Below are 16,271 nucleotides of genomic sequence, written 5' to 3' on the forward strand. Positions count from 1 at the left end.
AGCAGCAGGTAAAACCACCTTCTTTTGGCACTTACGTTGTTCTAGTAATTTTGAAATATTTTTTTAAAAGCACTTGTAAATATTTGTAAAAACTTTGATCTTGTACAAAACTATTTCACACTTTATCTTCTTTCTAATTAATTGTTAGTTAAAACATAATCAGTGATATTTCTGTTAAAATGTAATAGTGATCTGCATTAGTTTAAATTTATTAAGGCTTTAACAAAAGGACAAAATATTTAAGAGTTGTTTATGGAATTATTACTCACCCTTCTTACTTATTTCTGAGTACACAATAATTTTATGGTTTTTAACCTTAAAGCATCTTCACTTTTGTAAAAGTGTAAACTTCTGAGTTAATTTCATTGAAAAATCTAATGGTTTTATGCCTGAAAGACAAGCAGGAACACAATTCCAACAAATACAGTTGTTTGAATAAGCAATTAAGTGTTTTCAGTCATTCTAAGATTTTGCTCTTTTAGAAAGAGAAAAAAAGCTTTGCTTATTCTATCTTTTTTTTAAGACTGTGTGGAAAGACAAGGATTAATCGGATTACTGCTTGCCTAATTGTAACTTTAAATTTTTATTCTTGTGTTTCTCTAAGACTTTCTACTATATAAAACACTCTGTTTGCTTAAGATTCTGGTTTGCCTGTCTTTAGGGAATGAAATATTATTTTTATGGAGTCAGCATATCCATTGCAGATGGGATGTAATTGGTTTTTAAATATCTGGGTCATTTCACTGCTTTTATGATCTTTATAGCAATCTCACAAGCAGAGTCACAGAGGCCAGAGCTTGAATACGGCTTTGTTGTCTTCTGTAGGGTTGAACGTAATCCTTTTCAAATAAGTAATGAGCTACCAGGGTGAGTAAGGGCAGTAGGACTTAAGTCTAGACTACTTAGCGTTGCTGTTTTATTTTGTGTGTGTGAAGTTGCATAGAGACTGCTTTCAATCAGGTTTTGGTGTTTTAAAATTTAAAATACAGTAATCGGCCTACATACTTGTAAGAAGTCTGCTGCATTGCAGTCTCTCTTGTCTGTAGTTTCCCACCATATGGTCCTACAACCGTATTCAATGATCTTGAGTAGGATTCCTTCACTGCATTTTGATTGTTTCTCTCTGCTTATGGATACGTGGAATAAATGGAATTCATTATTATTTGGTTTCATTAGTGACAATCAATAATACCATTTTTATAGTAATGGTTTGAATTATTTCTCAAGCCAGTATGCTCTATGAAGCTTCAATTTTAAAAAAAGTAACTATATTAAATTTTTGTCAATATCCCAATGCATCAGACTTTACGCTTTTAAAATGCTACAGATTCAGTAATTTTGCAGTTTCTGAACACTGTTTTTAGAGGGATTTTAGAGTTCTTTCAAAGATTTAAAGTATTTCTAGAACTGAGAGAGCCCTTTTGTGGTTATGTTTTTACAAGTTGCTGTGGTATGGATACTTATTTAGATGTAAATGCTACAAAGAAAGGCTGCCAAGTTTTTCTTCTAAACCTTGTCACAGAAACTTTGGCTAGTGCGATAAACTCTGTTTTTCCGGTGTTAAGACTTAATTTGCTTTCAAATTAAATTCAGTTAAAGGAGCTCTTTCTTAGTTTTCCAGTGCATCTGATTAGAGTGAGTTTTAATAAATGCATATTCTCCAAAGAATTTTATTGTCACTTTGAAAAAACTTGTATTGTAAATGGGTGTGTTAAATATTTTACGTTTAATTAAGCTGGTTATTAGAAGTCACCTTTATATCAGTCTACAAAATTTATATAGTATCAAGATTTTGCTTTTATAGAAGCATGTGTCTTTGTTTCAGGCATCTATGTTAATCAGCAAAAATGTCTGTTTTCAGGGTGGCTCACACTGCACAGTAGGTGGCACTATGCTTTTGGTTAAAAGTCTGTTACATGCATAGTGGTGACAGAAAGAATAAAAAGAACGAAACTGCTGATAAGTTACTGGAAAAAGCCTCAAGAAAAAAATTACAGCTGAGTTTTTGGAATGACAATGCTGTGCCTTGTGTGGTCCTAGAAATTAGGCTAGGTATCCTGACTTCACGCTAGTCCTTGAGAAGGGGGAGGGAGCAGAGCCTCTTTCTTTTAGGGATCAAGCACAAAGTGCATACCTTACATTCTTTACTGGGCACACTGCACTGTCCTGTTATATTAAATCAAGGTAGCTTGTAGATATTACATGATACAGAAATTTAGTGCAGGACTTGACCACGGTGTTCATGCCCACTTTTGGCTTTCCCATCAAAATGCATAGAAACAAAGATTCATTTAAAACTTCACTTAACAAGCATCCAGAGTCTTTGATAGAGGCTCTCAGATTTTGCAGCAGATGAAACTGTTGGCTTAGTTCTGTTTTAGCACAGAAGAGAAATAAGCTTTGTCTGGATTTCTAGACAGCTTTAATGTGTCGCAATCAAATTAAGCAGAAAATAAGTTTTGTTGCTCCTCCCTTGCCCATTTCTCCTTCTCTAAGAAAAATACATCTGTGAAGTTCTTTGTAAGATGTTTACTAAGGCAGGGCTACTGATGTTAAAGAAAAAAAATATTTGAATACATTCCATGGATGCTTGAGGCACCACCAAGGGACAATACTGGTTCCCGGTTGTTTTCCTTTAAGATGGGCAAACACAAGTAGAGGAGATTACATAAAAGTAATCACAATATTTTCTGAATCCTCCTTGCATATTTAGCAAGAGGAAAGAACAGAAAATCTTGGATCTCTCTTTAGTTGTGGAGATTGCTTTTTTGCACTGATCCTCTCTCTTCCCTTCTCCTGTAAGCAGTTTTGTCCTGAGACAGGATTTTCTTTTTTAAATACTTTATTCTTCACCTGGATCTGGGAAATTACATGGAACTGAAAGAACTGGTTTAATGTGTCTTGTCACACATGTGTTCTGCCTATCCAAAGAAAAAGTCTGCAGAAATAGAACAACCTGCATGAAGTGCCATCACAGGAAGCGCAAACCACCCTGCAGAACAGTAAAGACTTTTTTATTGCTTTAGTCCAACAGTTGGTTAGCACTGCGATGTAATTGTCAGGATGTAGCATTTGTGGCTTGAATAAAGATATTACGGAACGTATAATTCCTGAAAGGATGTTGTAAGGGACTTGTATGGTCCCTGAATAGAAAGAAAAAAATGCATCTCGTGTTCCATTTGTCACGTGAGATATATGTTGAAAGTATTTCTAAAAGAGGGAAAAACTTATCTTTGGTTGTATTTGGTTATATTCTTGATATTTTTAGATCATTCTCTGCCAGTTTATGCTAGTAGGACCATAGGGTTCAGACCTTGGAACAAGTCATTTATGAGGTTAACTCTCAAAGAGGGTACTGACAGACAGCTTGAATCATTTGATGTTTGCCGTGATTTGAGAGCTCACGTAGGAACTTGGCATTGAACCAACTGACACACAGTTAATTATTGTCTTTTGCAAATGTTCCTTTATTTGAGCCTTCAAAATGCGTGGGGCTTTTTTTTTCTTTTCCAAATAACAATCCTAAACTTGTGATACTCATTTATTCTACACGTATTGTTGTACATTCCCTTTTCATTGACAGAGGATTGAGTCAGGGTGAGGCACAGATCACAACAAATATTAGAACACCTTTTATTAATTCAGCTGCTATTATTAATATAATGAATCCATTACTAATAAGAGGTAACTATTCACACAATGCATTCATTTGTTCACACAGTTCACACACACACACACACACACACACACACACACACTCTGTTATTTCTTCTGGGTTGGAGGCCAACCCAGTGGTCTCCCAGAAGCAGGGGGTCATACTGGCCCACCAGTGGCTTTTGGGAAGGTGTCCAGAAAGTCTCTCAAGGGGTTCACTTGTCTCTTTACGTGTGTGTATACATATAATCGCGTACTGATTGGATATAACAGCTACTGCCCTTGTGGGTGCGGTTAGAGTTATACAACCTGTTGTTGACACTAGCGTGTGCTGATGGCCTTGCTCAGATCTGGCCGAGTCCTCCTGTTCTGAGTTGTGTGGGTTCTTGGGGATTCAACAGGGCCACAGGTTTTCTGTAGCCTCCGTTCTTGGGAGACTTTTCTGTGCTGCCCCTCAGCACAGATGCTTCCTCTCTTTGGCAGCTGTTTCTGGTAACTGTAGAGTCTGTCCACCCAAACTCATGCAGAAGGCACATCCATTCAGAATGAAGGCTTTCTGAATGTGAAACAAAGCAAATCTGAGAGATGATTGCTGTCTCTTGTCTGTGAAGGGCGTTCCTCAGACCTAAATGTGGCCCAGACTCTAGACTGTGCAGAATCACAACCTAAGCACATGGAACAGGTACCTTATTTTTGCACTTAATTACTCATCAGAGCAGAAAGAACAAACATTTGCACTGTCAAAGGCCCAGTAGACCAGATGGAGAGGCTGGTTCCAGAACTTCGGTTTTTTTCACTGCTGAATTGAATGGGAGAATATAATATCTAAAGGATTGTTTTACACTAAAAATATTTATTGCACTTTGGCAGTTTCGAATACGTACACTTTCTGATGTAATGTTGATGGTGACATTGCAAACAATGTAAGCATACGCTGTAATCGGCACCACATCCTCTGAGCTGTGAAAAATAGTGTTCAAATACATCACATAGATAAATCCTAGAAATTAAGGGCTACATGATGTCCACACATGTTGTACAGGTTTCCCTCCAATCTCAGTGAAGAAAACCACTGCCAGTCAGGCTGCTAACCCAAGCCTGAATTTGCTATTGAAGTCGCTGTAAGCGTGCATATGGATTCCTTAAGGACCTGGGAGAGCAGCTGGCTGTGTTTGGTGAGGCAGTGAGGTACGTATGGTGGGAGTCGGTCCAGGGATTTGATTCCCATCTGGCTGGTTTAAAAGGATTCAGGATCAGGAATGAAAAGGAAGATTCAACCAGAACAGTTCTTTAAGATTTCTCTCCTGAGAGGGACCAAATGTTCCTGGCTTGTTATTTAAAGGGAAGCAGCATGGTTCGCTTTCACTGATGTAAGTCGGCAAGTTTTCCTGCTTCTTTGTTCTGGTCTGAAGTAAGACATACTGGAGTTTTCAGCTTGAATTGTTGTGGCATTTATTAACCTGTGGCACGAGATGTGACAAACTGGTAGTGCATGGATCATGCGCAGAACTGTAATTTGGCCTTCTCCAGAGAGTTTGAAACATTCCAGTTCAGTCTTGATGCATTTATGTTGGCACTTTTATAACATGGAAACTACAGATTTGCATTTGAGATAACTTACTTTCCTGGCCTACTGAACAGAGATTTTAAATGTGCATTGTGATATAAATTTGAAAGTGTATTTTTATGTTAATTTGGAGAAAATTCCTAAAAGCACCTGTATCTGCTTTTGCATTCAATTTTAGTGGATTCAAGCCTGATTACAAATTATTTGTGTCATTTTTATATATGACCCTGTAGTCATTATTCTATAAATATGCAGCTCTAAAACCTGTAAATATTAGAAGGATATAATTTATTTTAAGTGGCAAGATTGGACATGCTATTTCTATTAGCTAATTTGATTTAAAAATTAATCACGATTTTAAAATTGTGGAGGGGCAATAGAAATATTAAAGAAAATAATTTATCTTTTTCTGTTAAAATTTATAAAACAAGCTACCTTATATCTCCTTTTGATACAGAAGCAAGTAATGACTTTAGATTTTATACTTGGAATATGGGAATATTTTTTTTTTCCAAAAGATGATCTTCCAAAAATCTGTTAAACGGAAGGATTTTTCTTGCACAATACCAGAAGATGCAACAGATAAAATGTAACCAGTAGTACAGCTGACTACATACAACTAATGAACAGTCTGCAAATACTGAACTGAAAAAACTAAATCAGAATGTTTAGCAAATAAAAGCATCTATGAAGCTGCAAGTCTGCCATCTGCTGTTGAGTGGTTTTGAGCCAGTCTGCACTGCTCAGAACTTAGTTATTTTTTAGTACTATTAAAAACTGTTATGCTTCTGAATATTTTTGTGTGTAAGTGCATGTGATAATCATGTGACAAGCTATTAGAATTTTTGTCGGCATAATAAGGCAAAACCTGTGGAAATAATATCTACATTCTTTCTAGCCCTGGGTAGTAGGATTACTACAGACCCACAGTTAGTTTTTCCAAAAAATTAAGTTACTGATCATCAGTCTTCCCCTTTGATCATTATTACTAACATCCCCTTCTGACTAAAAATAACTTGTGAGAAAATGCAGTTTCCATCATGATGTTTCACCATCAAACATCTAAAGTAGCCTCAGTTCTAAGCAGGTTGTGCAGCCAACAGTTTTATTTTTGTTTCAGCAAATACTGCTTTGGTGATTTTGGAAAAAACAAGCTGTCTTGCAGTAGCTCAGGACTGCATAGAAGATATTCTCATAAGGAGTATCTGAGTCCTTCAAAAATAGTCATGCTATTAAATGCAGCATTTCAACATAAACATAAGAAATTGGAGTATTTAATACAATTATTTCAGATGGGGACAATATTAATATCTGTAATAGCAAAGTCTATATTGAAGGTTGTCCTCAGTCATATAGTAAATGTAGAAGCTGACTCCATTCTAAAAACCAAAATAACAGCTGTCCTTGATCAAACCAAAGATCCACCTGGCACTGTGTCCTGTTTCCCACAGCAGTTTGGCAATGGCAGAAGCCAAAGCAAGTAGAGAAGACCAAGGCAAGAAGTGGGTTTTATTGTGAATAGGTTCAAGAATTCTGTCCCATGTAACATTATGAACTCAACTAACATCCTTTATTTATAAGTAGATTTTTCCCTATCTTTGTTTAAAAGGAAAAAAAAAGGCAAAATTAGGTAACCGATTTTTTTCTAAATCAGCTCTGATTTCTTTGTTGCTGCAAAACTCAGAAGAGACATTGAGACATTGCTTTCCTTTGAAACTCTTCTCTGAAGCAAATAATTAAATAAATTCCAACTTTCCCTCAGAGACTATTTTCACTTAATTTCATTCACAAAGAAAAATAAAACCAGAGATAGCATCTGATAGTTGAGTGTAAAAATGCTAATTTTGTCAAGTACAGAAGGCTTTATAGGACCAAATAGTAAGAAAGCTTAATTTTTAAGAAAGGTCCCATGGAAATATATTTCTGGGTTTCAACATTAGTTTGTAAGTTGTAAGTGCTCTTGATGTTGTTGTTAATTTGTAACAATTAAATAAATAAGTTTGTTGATTTATATCTTCCCATTTAAGCTGTATGAAATGTTAAATGAAAATAGCATAAAGTGGAGAAAATAAACCAGATATTTGAAATTATTCAGCATTAATAACATGAAAAAAGTGACTAAGGACACTTGCTTTTGTATGCACTGTTAGCTAGACATTACTGGGTTTTATTGCTAAAAGATGTTTCTAAACTGTTAATTATGGTTTCCCAATTTAATGCATAAGTAGTGTTTTTGCATTGTTTACATTTTCAGACTTTGTAAGACTGGTGACACAAGTCTGTGCACCTGCTTGAGTCAGCTTGGTCCTGGATGGTCATTGCTCTCATTCAGTTGATATTTCTAGATATGAAGTAGCACTGAACTGTATGGACGCAGCAGCTTGGGACCATGATCATTTGGCCTTTGAACTCTTGGCCTCGACAGTCAACAATGTTCTGGTCTTTTTGCACTCTTTATTATATACTCTTGCAGCAGAAACTGCTGCTGCTTCTGTAGGGTTTTCCTCTCTATTGATTTTTTTGTTCTAGTTCATGTCACCAGTTGTTTCTTCCTTTTCACCTGTTTTTCCCCTTGCGTTAAATCTGATGGCTCCCACACTTCTGTGTTTCATGTCTGTGTAGTGGGAAAATACAGCAGGGAGATATATCAACTATATATTAAGCGTGCATAAATCTTTGGAGCTAAAACCTTGTTGTAACGTGCATTGAACAAACACTACTGCTGGTTTTTGTTTTGCATTAAAGACTTGTAAATTTGAGTACGTCTTCACAAATGTGGCAAAAAGCACATGCTTGACACAAAAGCCTAAATCGGATTCAAAATTCCCACACTGAAGCTAAGGGCTACCACGTTTTTTCAAATTAAAAAGCTCTGAAAATTGTATTGCCTGGCCTTGCAAAACAATGGGGTTTTCACTATTTATTTTTTTATGGAAATGGTTAATCTTCTTGACAGAGATCCTTTTCCACACATCGTGTACCTCTCTGCCTTGCCTGCAAGACGTCACGCCTGAACATGTGCTCATGATGAAACATTTCAACCCAAAGGGTTGAAATCTGGTCAAGTTAGGTGTATTAGGTAGTCAATGCTACAGATCAGTCTTACTGATCCCATTTTCTAAGAAATCAGTAGAGAAGAGAATGTAAACTGGATGAAATGCAGAGGCATATCCTGAATGCTGCTTAATTTATTTATTTGCAGGCTTGTATTTTATCATAAATTTATTTCTTTTTTTTTGTGTAGAGCAACTACATGGTGTTCATGGCAGAATTGTTCTGGTGGTTTGAAGTGGTGAAGCCATCATTTGTACAACCTCGTGTTGTTGGGCATCCCCAAGGTAACTGTACTGAGGATCAGTTTTAATGTGCGTGTTTTTAATATGTATTTGTACAGATTGCCATTGTGTTCACAAATACAGGGAGTATTTTAATTAACAGGATTTGATGGTATTGAACCCCCTTAAAGAAGGAGCAAAGTACTCTTTCCTTGTGTTAATCTTCATCTCATCTCATAAATCATAATTAGATTTCATTGTCTGTTACCAAAAACTCATTTAAATTGTTGTGGTATAATCACTTGTAAATTTTCCCTACCTAAACAAGCCTAGAATCCATTTATGCCCATGCAGGGATTACAAACATAATAAGGAGCCAAGAACAGAATTCAGCCTGAAGTGCTTCTATTGCTGAGGAGAAGATACCAAGAGAAAGGAACATAAATCTAGAGAAAGTAGACAGATATTTAATTGGAATCCTAGAATGTTTTGGGTTGGAAGGGACCTTTAGAGGTCATCTAGCCCAACCCCCCTGCAGTGAGCAGGGACATCTTTAACTGCATCAGGTTCCTCAAAATTGCATTTTGTACCTGAATGCTAAGGCACAGTCTTTGATCAGTAAATTCTCAAATTTAAAATCCACCTCTGAGGTAGATCTTGAAATCTGTTAAGGAGTACAGAGTCATGTTAACTTAAACATCCAGATAGTAGTGTTGTGATTGTTTCTCCAAGAGCTAAGAAGAGGTTTTCATTGTGTGGCTTTTATACCTTTTTTTTCATTTATATCCTTTATAGCACATACAAATCTGATTTAAATCTTTTAAATATTGCTAACTAATTTAGTATATGAACAAAATACTATTTTCTAGCTGAAAAGTCAGTCGTAAGGGTTTGCAGGGAAAAAAAAATTGTCAGAAAAATTTCTTCCAGAAGAAGAATATTTATTTTTGCTAAAAAGATTGCTTGCTTTTAATTTTTTAGCTCTTTTTCATTTTTTTATTTTTATTTGTTATTTCTTTCCTTGCCTTTTCTAGCCATTTTTGTCATTCTCCATTCCCTTAATTAGTCCCAGTATGGGAACTTTTGGAGGAGGTAATGCTGAAAGGAAGTAATTGGGTTTTAATCTAAATAATGGAACCAATGAAAATTCTTTAAATCTTTAGAAATCATTACTTCAGATAATTTCAGTCAGATTTTCTACTATGGATTTTAACTAAATATTAAACTGTTGTAACTTGAGCTTTGTTCTTCCTGGCAGCTGAGCCTGCAAAAGATGCAGCTTCTGCTCACAGCTTGAATGCTAACAGAAGAAGTTATGTGGATGGCCCATCTGGTTCTGACTTTGTAGCCAGGTAATGTCAGAGAGTCACTAGTACTGTTTCACAATCTTCTCCTTTCTATTCAAAACCAAACACAGTTTTTTATTTAGCTTTGTTGCTGTTTTGCAGTGCTCAAGGATTGTGTCAGTAGAATTTTGTGGAAGATCCCATAGTTCAGGTTATTTCCCCCACCACCCCCTTGCATGGCAGGCAACATGTTCATGTTTGCCACTTGGACAGCACGTTGTTGTCTTACCAGTTTCCAGAACAACCCTTTCCATTCCACAGAGAAGTGTCACATGGCCTCCTTGTCCTGTTCAATTTCATGTGGGGCTGTTGCCTAAGTCTGCTCTGAAAGAGCTGTTTTTCCAGAACTCACATCAAATTTTCCAAAAATGGTAAAGAAAGTAAACTAAGATAACAGCAAGAAGACAACTGAGCAATGGTTTTAGTTTGGTCTGATTGTTACTTAAGTACCGTGAGGGTCAAATAGGTAAAAATAAATACTTATGCTATGATGAACTTCCCAGCTCTTGTGTGCATCAAGAATGGAAAGCTAACTGCTTTATTAAATATGTTCTGCATTATTTGTATTTTTTGTAAATATGTCTGAAACGTGATTTTAGTATTACTGTTGTGGATTTGGAAGCAATATAAACACATCCTGTTTCCCTTGTGTTCTCTAGCTGATCATACATTTGATAAGAGGCAGAAATCAAACGTTAGGCCTTCTTTTTAATCTTTCTTTTGACAGGGTAAAGAAAGCCTACCAGTGATCTGATCTGATCATAGTGGATAAGGGGTAGCATTGCATTATATTTATAATTTGGGGGCAAAGGTTTATTGGTTCTGTCTGAATGGACACAGAGGAGAAGGTTAAAATTAGCACTTCAATTGGATATTCAGCAAATTGTTGGTTGCCAACCTAGCTAATCCTGTTCAGTCCTTTCTGTTGGGGGGGGAGGGTCATTGTTTGGTTGGTTTGGGTTTTTTGTTTCTTTCTTTAGTATTTAGGAATCTATGCTGACTTTAATTAGGGAGTAATATTTCTTACTATCATTTAATGCTCTGACTCTGAATCTTTTTCCTGTGTGTATCTGAAGTGTTTCCCCTGTAGACAGTGAAGTTATTTTAGTATAAACTGAGCATATAAGCTAGGAAAACAACAGTAGTTTTGAAAGCATCTTTTGGAACAGGGGTTACCAAGGCCATTTGCACCTTGCAAAGCCACTGCAAGCAGTCCAACAAAGGGCTTGTAACTATGACTGTCCTACAGAACAAAGAAAGGTTTGCAATAAAAATCACTATTTCTATGTGGCTTCCAAGCTGATGTCCCCCTTCTAGAACCCTTCATGAACAAAATTTCATTGACATATTTTAGAAGTTCTATGAAGATAGTAAATCATGTGTCAGTTACACTTAAAAACAAATTAGACTAAAGAAACACAGAGTTCTGTGCCATACTTATTCTTGTGTAGTGTAGTGATCACTGTAGAGATTTTCTTTAAATGTGAAGAAAGTTACTAGATGAATGCTGGACAATAACACAAGAGAAGTCTACCTATAGCCTTGACTGTAAAAAAAATCCTCACAGCTGAAGCCATTGATGATGCATTTATCACTGCTCTGACAAATTCTGTCAGTAACATTGTATCTTTTCATCCAAATAAATCTACCTTTTTTCTAAATGTGTACACATTGTGCAGAGGGTTTTGGTCTCTAAATTGAAGAGGACTGATTGGAAGTTCTACGATCAGTATCTGAATTCAGTTCATAAACACTTAGAAAAGCCTTTATGTTTCTTAGTGCCATTACCATTCCAAATTTAACTGTCAAGTCTGTAAGTTGCCACCAACTTGTTTTGTAATATTGCTCGTGTTTCCTGAGACATGTTCCGAGATGCAGTAAAAATCATTGTGAACACCTTATGGGTGGTGGATTTTGTATTGTACGAGCTCATCACAACACTGTTTTAGTGTCTCTACAAGTGATGGATATGGTTTTGTGTTGGAGTATTATGAGAGAAATACATGAGTAATAAAGAGCTATCTCTTTCCTCATAAACCAGTGAACTTCATCCAACTTGAAGTTACTTCACTGCATTGTAGGACAAAGGAGGGGCCTAAGAAGTTATCCCAGGTGGTAGGATTCTAACACACAGGCTGCAGGTTCCCTGGCAGTATGGACCTGACTGTGGGATGTTGAGGTCTTGGCCTTCCTCCTAGTCCCAACGGCATGTTCCTGCCCCCTTGAGTGTTTGGCATTGTCATTCCAGTGCACAAGGACAGAAAAAACTAACCCAGTCAGAAAAAGTGGTTATTTTTCTGCTGGCTTAGCTTGTTGAAATGACTCAGAGGATCGGATGGAGAGTCAGATCCAATGCAGAGGGAGGACTGTGGCAGCGAGTGGTTACAATATCTGAGGTTGCCATGGAACCACAGTTAGGGTGCCAAAAACAGTCTTTTCTTGAAGGAAAATGAAGTGTGTAGATTTTCTTTGTGGTAGAAAATTTTCACAGGCTGCTGGATGAAATTTTGAAAGCATACTTTTCTTTTAAGACAACTTCTAGACATTGTATCTATGATTTCAAAACTTTCACAGAAATCTCAAATGTCATTTAAAACAGATAAGTCATGTAGCTAGTGTGTAGTATTATTAACACAAAAAATCAGGAATTTATGAGAACCTATTTTGAATAATTTAATATATACTTATGAAAGATGCTTTTGTAGATTGTAAAACAACAATTATTTTTCTTAAGTTGGCATGAATATCCTTCCTACAAATATTATTTAGAAACATTTCTACAGCATACTGTATATAAACACTGTATATAAACTGTATATAAAAGCACCACAAAAATATTTTGAAAACTACTGATTGAAAAAAGGGAGTTTGGGAGTGTGCTGTTCAACTCAGTGAACAAAATTCAAACCTGAAAGGATTTAATCCAGCGTGGTTTTGAAGTCTGGCTTCTTTAGAAGTGTTTTACATATAAATCCATGTGTCTTTATGCATGTGTCTTTGTTCTGATCCTGAAGAAGCACCTTGATCAAAACACTGAATTATGTTAATCCTATTCTGGATTAACACAGCTAGTCTATTACAGACCTTCCATATGAAGCAAAAAAAAAAAGTATCTGTTGTAAGTAGAAACAGAGGAAACATTTATAATTATTGTTTTAGTAGTGAATATTTTTTTGTATTTATAAAGTCATGTGTATCACAAAATCTCCTTTATCCACTTCTAGTGCATATTGCAGTCCAGACACAAAGTAGAAGCTTCAGACTAAGCAACCGAAAAGAGAGATGCATGAAAAGTATGTGATTTCAGCTGCAGTCACTCAGTTCTGAGGCCAGTAGGAGCTGCCTCCTCTTGTTCATGTTTGTTTGGGTTTTTTGCTAAAATGAAACCTGAAAATGAGAATGTTCTAATAATGACATTTACATGAAATAAATCAGGAGACAAGTATGTTAACAGAACTAACACTGCTCTGTGGCCATTTGTGTAGGAGAAATGCCTTTTTGACTTTATAGAATCGTTTAGGTTGGAAAAGACATTTAAGATCATAAAGTCCAACCATTAACCTAGCACTGCCAAGTCCACCACTAAGCCATGTCCTGAAGCACCACATCTACACATCTTCTAAATACCTCCAGGGCTGGGGACTCAACCACTTCTCTGGACAGTCTGTTCCAATGCTTGACAACCCTTTCAGTGAAGAAACTTCTCCTAGTATCCAATCTAACCTCCCCTGGTGCAACTTGAGGCCGTTTCCTTTTTGTGTGTGTCTGCATTAGGTCCAGTTAAAGGTAATAACAGTGTTCTCTTTTTAGTTAACAAATTAGTAAGTCAAGAAGAGAATTACACCTCACTTTCCTCGCTGTCACAAAAAATAAATCTGTTTTTGTGTTGGGCCAGGACATGAAGTCTGGTTGCCCCTTTGGAATGTAGCTTTTGATGTATTACTTCTAAGTTAATGTCCCTTTCTTTATAGATTGGAAAGTCCAACTTATACACCATCTCACGAACTACGTACGCCCCAGCAGCCTTATTCATCTATTCCAGGTAACAGTTTACAAATGGGTGGAAGTGGCAATGAGACAAGGTGTCTTCCAAGTAAATTACTATCCTGCTTATATTTATTCAAACGTTATTTATGTAGAAGTTACTGGGAGACCTTTACATGAAAGGCTAGTAAATGAGTTCTGTATTTTATAAAATGTACAAATGGGGAGTTTGTGTTTGTTTGTACCTCTTAAATTGTGTATATTTTTTTTAATTTGACTTCTGTTTTGATCTTGTGGAATATGGCTTACAACAAGTATTTCTAGTATATTTTAGTAGTATTTGTAGTATATCTTACTCAATAGTAAATTCTTTGAGGGATGAGGGGTATAGTCAGGATGAAATTGACTCAGTTGCTCTATTTGTATTCTTAAAATAAAAACACTTTTTTTGCCATTGCAGTGTTCTAAATAGTGAAGCAAACTATTTGTTAAAGCAACAGAAGGTGATGTTAAAAGAATTTTTCATAGCAGTTACCTTGCGTTCTATTTTAATTTCACTTAGGAGTCATCAGAAGGTCCACATCAATGTCTTATGTAGATGGGTATGTAGGGACATGGCCCAAAGAAAAAAGGTAAGTAGTCTTACCATGTGAGTGGGTTGAAAAATGATTATGTGTTGGTCGTAAATAGTAATAAATGTTGCATTGCAGTTCGGATTTTCAGAATCCTGTAATAAGAGTTCATGTAAGCAACTTGCAACAGTAGACAAAGAATGAGAAAACTTTATCATGGATTAAGAACTTGGTACTAGGAAACAAATTCCGAAATGATCTATTTTTTACATTGAAATGAGGTGTATTTGAGATGTTTGAATTGTTGGCATTAAATATGTTCACATTTACTCATCTGAATCAACTAGAAGTGGTAAGAGTCACATGGCTAATGAGCTCAGTAGTATTTAAACTTGTATTATTTTGTGAATAGTAATAGTATTGTTATTAATCAGGAGTTGCTCATTTATTTCCTTTATTCTAATCTCTGTTAGGTCATCATTACATGGAGTTTCATTTGACATTTCTTTTGACAAAGAAAAAAGCATTCCAGTATCTACTCCAAACAAAGGAATTACTAGGTCTGTGAGCAATGAAGGCCTTACAGTAAACATCAACCGCATGCCGAAGCATATTAGAAAAAATTTGTCCTTCAAACCAGTAAATGGAGAAGAGGAAAATGAAGATATTGAAGAGGAAAAGGACATGATAGGTCATAAAGACACAAAGGCCAATCAGTCTCTTAACACAAATCAAAAAAATGCCAATGAGAGCAGCCACTACATGTTTCCAAATGGAGCTCTGCAAAACAGGGCAATTCTGGATGATTTTGGCAATCAGATTGAGACACCAAGCATTGAAGAGGCTTTGCAGATAATTCATGACACTGAAAAATCTCCCAGAGTTATCCAACCAGACCAAATTACAAATGGATTCTTTCTTCACAATCAGGAAATGAGCATCCTGAATTCAAACATTAAACCAAACCAGTCTACCCCTGATATAATTACAGACACAAAAGGTGCTCTGAGTCCTGTGACTGACAATACAGAAGTAGATACCGGAATACATGTCCCTTCAGAAGATATTCCAGAGACGATGGATGAGGATTCTTCTTTGAGAGATTATACTGTAAGCATGGACTCTGATATGGAAGAACCATCTAAATTTCTCCAGGATTATGACATGAGAGCTAGCAATCATAGAGACCAATTAAGTCCCTGTCCCAGCTCAGTAAGTACTAAATCACAGGCAGGCAGCAGTGCTTCTTCAAGTTCAGGGGTTAAAATGACTAGCTTTGCAGAGCAGAAATTCAGGAAGCTGAATCACACAGATAGTAGAAGCAGTGGAAGCAGTTCTCAGAAAACCACACCAGAGGGTTCTGAGCTGAACATCCCCCATGTGGTTGCTTGGACTCATATTCCCGAGGAGGCATCTGTTCCTCAAGGCAGAGACACTACACAGTTACTGGCTTCTGAAATGGTACATCTTAGGATGAAGCTAGAGGAAAAGAGGCGAGCCATTGAAGCACAGAAGAAGAAAGTGGAAGCTGCGTTCACGAAGCAGCGGCAGAAAATGGGAAGAACGGCATTTCTTAATGTTGTGAAAAAGAAAGGTGATGGAGTATCACCTCTCCGAGAAGAAGCAGCAGGAGCTGAAGATGAGAAGGTATTCACTGACAGTAATCAGTTGAAAGAAAAAGAAACTCAAAAATCAGATGAACAAACTAGTAAGACTTCAGAATTAGCAAAAGAAAATCCTGAAAATTCTCATAGCAAATGGTTAAAAACTCCTGCTACACCTATGGATGCTGAAAAGCAATGGAATTTAGCAAGCCCCTCAGAAGAAAATTTTAATGAAGGAGATATCTTAGAATATACAAAATCTATTGAAA

The 16,271-nt window shown here is 36.4% G+C and overlaps 1 protein-coding gene across 3 annotated transcripts in view; it reads left to right on the plus strand.

The window, feature by feature from the left end:
• Window positions 1-16,271, plus strand: part of CAMSAP2 (calmodulin regulated spectrin associated protein family member 2) — an 87,050-nt gene that overhangs the window by 59,767 nt on the left and 11,012 nt on the right. For all 3 annotated transcript variants that reach the window (XM_035891771.1, XM_009636196.2, XM_035891772.1), the window contains 5 exons: window positions 8,466-8,559; window positions 9,755-9,848; window positions 13,814-13,884; window positions 14,389-14,458; window positions 14,872-16,271. The exon at window positions 14,872-16,271 is cut by the window's right edge and continues 764 nt beyond it. In XM_035891771.1, coding sequence (XP_035747664.1) covers window positions 8,466-8,559; window positions 9,755-9,848; window positions 13,814-13,884; window positions 14,389-14,458; window positions 14,872-16,271 — 1,729 coding nt within the window. The remainder of the gene's footprint in view (window positions 1-8,465; window positions 8,560-9,754; window positions 9,849-13,813; window positions 13,885-14,388; window positions 14,459-14,871) is intronic.

Source organism: Egretta garzetta, unplaced genomic scaffold, assembly GCF_000687185.1.
Source record: "Egretta garzetta isolate BGI_Z169 unplaced genomic scaffold, ASM68718v1 scaffold163, whole genome shotgun sequence".
Lineage (NCBI taxonomy): Eukaryota > Metazoa > Chordata > Aves > Pelecaniformes > Ardeidae > Egretta > Egretta garzetta.